This window comes from Penaeus chinensis, chromosome 37, assembly GCF_019202785.1.
Source record: "Penaeus chinensis breed Huanghai No. 1 chromosome 37, ASM1920278v2, whole genome shotgun sequence".
NCBI lineage: Eukaryota > Metazoa > Arthropoda > Malacostraca > Decapoda > Penaeidae > Penaeus > Penaeus chinensis.
Genome location: NC_061855.1, coordinates 19852648 through 19859780, shown reverse-complemented (window position 1 = coordinate 19859780; position 7133 = coordinate 19852648). Strand labels below are relative to the sequence as shown.

Below are 7133 nucleotides of genomic sequence, written 5' to 3'. Positions count from 1 at the left end.
TTAAGGGTGGGAAATGGGTACAAGAGAACCACATGGGTATGAGAGACTATTATAAATCATTAGTTAGGTGCCACACAACATTATATTGTCCCAGCGTAAGTGCGTAGACGCACGCAACCACCACAGCGCGTCCGGGGCCGCGACGTCATCTTGCATCATGGGGCATCTTCAGCGTATCCGGGGCATCGACATCATCCCGCGTCATAGGGCATCACTACAACTTCCTCCATCACCAACGTGTGAGCTCGCTCCGTCCGGCGGCAGGTATCCGTATGACCTCCGATCCCTCGTACACCTCCGAGCCCATCCAGTTCATAGGAAGCTCCAGCTCAGCAGATGACATCACAGGGACACTCGATCTGAAGCGAGCGAACACGGTCCACGCCCAAGCAGGTCCTCATGGCCTTCGACTGCAGCCATCACATCATTCGTCTCTCGGGGTGGAAGATGCGACACCACGATACAGTACTCCAGCTGGGAACAAAACTATCAGCAAGACAACCCCCAGTCACTTCTGCCAAAGAATGCCAAAAGAAAGATTAGTACAGGTAAAAGGCATAAACCATCACATATGCATACAACTCCCACATATCTTAGTGCCTTCGAAAAAACTGTGATACCCAAAACGTACAACCTAGAAAACTAAAAATTCAATACTTAAAATAGGATCCTTATATAGATAATACAAAAATACAAAACCATAAATATTCTGCAGCCCGAACAGCTGACAAAAGGGCGAGACGCCATGGCTCTCCAGGTTCATCCCAGTCCTCGCATTCTAGAGGAAGCGAATCATCAGCAACGACCTCAGTAAATTGCAATTCTTGTTCAGGAACAAGTTCTTTCAGTTGATTGATGTGGCACTTCAGCTCGCGGTATGGCTCGCTCACTTCCTTGCACAAATAAGAGACTGGTCCGATTTTTTTCACTATTCTCGCGGGACCGCGCCATCGGTCACCAAGGGCGCGACCTGGACCACGACGGTGCCCTGGGTGCACCTTCACCCAGACGAGGACCCCTACGTTAGGCTGGAAGTGCTTGCGGACGCGTTTGTTGTAGATGCGCGCCCAACCTTCTCGTGCACGACGCGAAGTTTCCACTGCCACTGACCTCGCCACCTGAAGGCGTTCCTGAAACCTCTTCGCCGAATCTGCTGCAATCGTGACATCGTTGGTGGGCCCCAGGGGGAAGTGACCGTGATGACCAGTCATGAGGTAGATCGGTTGTTCTCCGATGCTTCGATGTACCGAGGAGTTGAGGGCCAAACGAACCTGGGGGAGATACTGATCCCAGGTGTCAGGTCGGCTCTCCGTTAGAGTTGCCATCGCGTCTTTTACCACTCTATTAGTCCTTTCAACCATGCCATTGGCTTGTGCATGGTACACCGTCGTAAACGACATCTTTGTCTGGATAATACTGCATACCTGTTGAAATAGACGGTTGCAAAATTCGCTACCATTATCTGTCTGTATAACACGCGGTGGCCCAAAGATAGTCACGAAGTTATTAATGAAAGCCTCAGCCACCGTTTCTGCACTCTTGCAAGGCAGAGGGATGAGCGGAAGGTAACGAGGTCGGCACTTACTCTTTCAAGTGGCAAATGAACATCTGGAGCGTTTCGCTACCATTATCTGTCTGTATAACACGCGGTGGCCCAAAGATAGTCACGAAGTTATTAATGAAAGCCTCAGCCACCGTTTCTGCACTCTTGCAAGGCAGAGGGATGAGCTGAAGATCCATGAGGTCGGCACTTACTCTTTCAAGTGGCAAATGAACATCTGGAGCGTTTGCCATAGGTGCTTGTCGGTAAGCTGGTCCCTTGCGCCGCTGGCATACTGCACACGAACGCACAAACTGCCTGGTCTCCCTGAGAAGGTTGGTAAATAAAATAGATCACGAATTTTACAGTATGTCCTGTACACTCCTGAATGTGCTCCAAGAGGTGAAGAGTGAACCAGTTTTATAGCAACATTACGTAGCTCCCTAGGGATGACCAGCTGGTGCAAAAGACGGTCCGGCAAGTGTCGAACATGATAAAGGATGCCATTAATTAATTCGAACTCTTCTAAGGGCAGAGGTAGCTTTCGTCGTGGCACAGCTCTTTCCTCCAGATATCGAATGACCTCTCGCCATAGCGGATCCTTCAGGTGAGCATCACGAACCTTCTGTGGGTCAAGAGCACTGGCATCAATGTTAGCAACACGACTAAGACAGTCAGGGACATGATTAGACGAACCTTTCTTGTACAAGAGTTTATACTGATAGTTAGATAACTCATGGGACCACTTCGACATCCGCGGAGATTTCGTACGACGATGGAAGACGAACGTTAGTGGTCTGTGGTCCGTGGATATTAGGAATTTATTGCCATACAGGTAGTGGTCAAAAGCGCGAACCCCCTCTATCACAGCGAGTGCTTCAATATCTATCGCCGGATACCTCGTTTCGGGACCTCTCAGTTTACGGGAAAAATATGCTACTGCATGAGGGGTATCATCTGGGCCTCGCTGCATAAGGTAGGCTCCTAATGCTAACTTTGAGGCATCACAATGAACCTCAAATGGCAAAGTGAAGTTTGGTTTCTTCAAGACAGGAGCTTCTACAAGAGATTGTTTAAGGATGTTGAATGCCTTTTCTTCCTCATCTGCCCAGACAAACTTCGCATCCTTCCGTGTGAGCCTTGTAAGTGGGGCAGCGGCAGCAGCATAATGGGGGATGTGATTTCTGAAATAACCACTACAGCCATGAAATCTGCGGACCGCTTTGACAGTACGGGGAGCAGGCATGTTATTTATGGCAATGACCTTGTCAGGGTCAGGTAAAATTCCCTCTGGAGTGACCTTGAAACCCAGGAATTTAAATTCACGTGTTGCAAACTCGCATTTTTCGCGATTCAATCTAAACCCTGCCTTATTTAGAAGCTGTAACGTCTCTGTTAGATGCTCTATATGCTCTTCGAATGAGGAACTGTGCACAACAACGTCATCGAGGTAAGCTACCGTATGTCGCCCTAGTACCGTGGATAATACCATATTGATGGTTCTTTGAAATGTGCTAGGGGCCGTAGCTAGACCAAACGGTAATCGTCTGAACTGCCACAGGCGATGTCCGTCGGAAAACGCGGTCTTCGGACGATCCTCAGGCGCTAGAGAAATCGACCAATACGCATTTTTAGCGTCGAGAACTGTAAACCAAGATGTATCTCTCAGTTCGTCGATGAGTTCGTCAACACGAGGCATAGGATAACTATCGGCGACAGTCACCGCATTTAACCCTCGAAAGTCAATGCAAAACCTCGTGGTACCGTTCTTCTTACGAACGAGGACCACCGGAGATAACCATGGTGACGACGAAGGCTCTATCACTCCCTCATCTCTCATCTTATCGCACTCATTGCGAATGAAAGCTTTCGTCTTCTCGGGTAAGCGCCACTGACGGACACACACGGGTTTAGAGTCATTAATTACGATACGGTGCTCAACTCCCGGCACATGACCTGGCATGGGGTCATCCGAAAATAATTTAGGGAATTTAGCGATCACCTTGCAAAGATGTTGCTGCAATTCATCTAAATGGTTGAGATTAACACCTAACATGGCGGCACTGGCACACGCGCTCACATTACCCGTCGCGTCGGCGGAAGGACGGAGATCGATGTCGGGAAAGATAGTGAATTCGGAATCCTCGTAACCAAAATCCAGCGTGCCATAATATTCATCAAAATCATCATTGAATTCATTGAGTTCATCACCTTCCTCTAAAGCCTCATTACGATCACTTGCGGAATCCTCGACCGAATCGCTCCCCTGACGGGATCCGTCCTCACCATATCCCGCGGCAACAACCGCGTCTGCTTCACTGACCTCTGCCAAACATGTCCCATTTTTGATCATCTTAGGTCTCGAGTCCGTATTGACAACCCATACGAACACACATCGGTTATTTACAGACACTTATGATTTCGGTACAAGCACGGAATCACTTACGCCCGTCAAAAATGCGGTCGACCCCGAAAAGCTCCTCGGCACTCGACCCTCAACAAATCTCCCTGTATGAGGAGGGCACAAAACAGTACGCAGGGCGTGCACTTTATTAGAGTCACCGTATGACATGCTACTCGTGGCAGGATTACTGATGGCCGTGCTACACAAAGATTGTGCGTCAGTGTAGGTAACAGATAATTTACGCCCTTGTAACATCAAATAGGATTTGTCAGGTGACAGATTATGAACAAACTTAAAATTAAATCTTCTTAAAAGCACTTAGCACTGGAGCAGGAAAAGAAACCTTTGAGACACAGCAAACACGATGAACACATGAAATATCTTTATCTACTGAGAACTTCACATTGCATTCGGCATCGACAGTTAGCATATTACCAGAAACACCGGGCAATTGTTTAGTTAACCCCTTTTTCTTTTTAATATTTGATAGGCGCATTGCCTCACTCTTCACGATGGTCGCCTCCGACCCGCTGTCAATGAAACAATCAATTATTACGCCATTTACTCTAAGTTTTGATTAAAGGTCTGCCTGACTTGATCTTGTCACTGATCGGATTGATTTTGCGTCCCGTTTCTGTCGCCAGAAGAGTTGGGGACGCACGCGGTTCCCTGGCGAAAGGGACAGACTCTCGCTATGTGCCCAGTCTGTGAGCAATTAAAACACCGGCGTGCGTCTCTCCTAGCCCGACACTCTCCTGTGTTATGAGTGTGGCTTTTATGGAAGCTACAAAACTTCGAGGGTTGCTCACCTGTAGCGGCTACGTGAGGACGAGAGCGAGCCATGGCGGGTTCGCGAGGGGCTAAACTTATCTGCGAGGGGCCATCATGGTGCCGCACTCCAACTCGCGTGTTCCAAACTCGTTGAGCTGCGTCAACGACTTGTGGTAGAGGGTCACCCTCTTTTAAAGCAAGAACTTCTCTCAGCCAACCAGGAAGACCCTGCAAAAATACTCTACGAATCAGTTCATCGGGTTCCCCTATCGCAGTCGGGTAGTCTCTGTAACCTTGATATACCGCACCCTCTAGCTGCAAATAAAAATCGAGTGGTGCCTGACCTGCAGTCATCTGGTTTTCGTAAACGAGTCTGAAGAAATCCGCTGCAGAGCAAGTGCCGCGGAATTTTCCCCTTAACTTTCGCTTAAACAATTCCCACGTAGAAATGTCATCAAATAGGGGCGAGTTTATTACTAAATCTGCTGTTCTCCTGCAAGTTGCACGTGCCGATCGTATAAATGCATCATCACTTCGAGGCTTAGTTAGATTTTCTATTTGTCGTAACCATCCTTCAAGTTCTGTGTTACGTTTCAATGGTTGGGAAGCAGGTACCTCGGCTTTAAATAAAGGAATATTCTCCTTGTTGATAATGTACCCTACATTTGCAACATTTATACTCTCGTCACCATTACTTTGATTTGTTGACCGTGAGAGGCGGCCTTCTAACTCAACATTACGATTTTCTAACTGTTTCACGTGCTCGCTTAACTCATTGATCTTACGTCAGAGTTCATCGTACATTGATATTTAATTCATGGCTTCGAGTTCTGGCGGGTCATCCGCGTTACGGGAGCTCCTCCTATTCCGCCTTGGCATGGCTATTGCAAGGTTAAGCTAGCAGAGACAATATAGCAAGTAGTCAGCCCGTCAACTCGTACGCGCAGATATCAGGCGATCATAGTGAACGATAAAAAGTAAAAAAAGGTAGAAAAAATAAAATACATGAAACTCATTTTAAAGATCCATTCGATGATACCGATGCACTAAGGTTTGCAATTACACAAAAATTACGTTAGTGTGCGAAATAATTTGGAACATCGAAACAATAAGACAACACTGAACGTTAGCATGTGGTTCAAGATGGCGACCACATTCCGAGGGTAAAAATTTTATTCACATAATTTTGTTCACACGTTGGAAAAACAACTTGCTTCCAATATCCATGAGCAAATTAGCAGTACAAACATATCCACATGAAGAAACATTACTGAATACGATTATCACTTGAACGAATAGAGGTTTCATAAACGAGGCTTACCGATAGAACACCCGGCCTCATAGTAACAAATTTGCGGATATCACTACAACCACTAAAAGGAATTATATCAAGATATTCTGACAACATCTAACGTGCACATCATCCGGCAGTATCATCGAAAAGATGCTGTCATTAAGTTCACTTATCACTGATGTTCACGAACTATCCGATAGCAGTTAACACACATGAAGTTGCATCCATACTCGGACTATAAAACATTGAAAAATGTAAAAACTTGATAGGCAAGAGCCTAAAATCGGTTCGACTCCTGGTACAATGCTAAAAAGGGAACTGATATGAAACACGATAAAATCCCAGGTCACTCATTAGCGTAACTGCAGGATCACCAGCGCTGCCGCCAAAATAACTTGTAGCGTTACTCTCATCGACGCCATTATATTAAAACCGGTTCTTGCATATTCCTTCATAAAATTACAGTGGGCCTTTCCCACAAGATCAACATTCCCTGATATATTGTTAATTAAAATGGTAGCGTAGCCGAAGTTTAAGGGATTCGGAGTTTATGTTGTTGATATGAGGTCGTTCTAAAAGACAGTTTCATCTTTCACTTTATTAAAACCTTTAATAAAATGGACACATACATTTTCATAAGGCACCCTGAATAAATTGGAGTTGCAATGCCTGCGTGGCGATTTACCCTTAGAGCCTGTACTTATCTGACCAAAAACGGGACGCGTCCTCCAACACCAGACAAGCTCGTTGTGTCCCAGGGGCAGCGTAAGAATGAGTGCGTAAGCAAGGAAGAGAAGGCGGTTAAAGGTCATATGCCCCCCTAATATAGACTTTATGCCTGAGTTGTCAAAGGCTCTTTTACACGCAATTCTGATTGGTTAAGGGTGGGAAATGGGTACAAGAGAACCACATGGGTATGAGAGACTATTATAAATCATTAGTTAGGTGTCACACAACATTATATTGTCCCAGCGTAAGTACGTAGACGCACGCAACCACCACAGCGCGTCCGGGGCCGCGACGTCATCTTGCATCATGGGGCATCTTCAGCGTATCCGGGGCATCGACATCCTCCCGCGTCATAGGGCATCACTACAGAGGGACTGACGTGGCAGTTAATTGTA

General features: G+C 46.5%; 1 protein-coding gene across 1 annotated transcript; it reads right to left on the bottom strand.

The window, feature by feature from the left end:
- Positions 1-671: 671 nt before the first annotated feature.
- LOC125045329 lies at positions 672-1724 on the bottom strand. The gene is made up of 2 exons (XM_047642535.1): positions 1661-1724; positions 672-1491 (listed from the first exon to the last, which is right to left on the bottom strand). Exon 2 carries the CDS (start codon positions 1398-1400, stop codon positions 672-674), a length of 729 nt encoding a protein of 242 aa, XP_047498491.1. The 5' UTR covers positions 1401-1491; positions 1661-1724.
- Positions 1725-7133: the final 5409 nt, after the last annotated feature.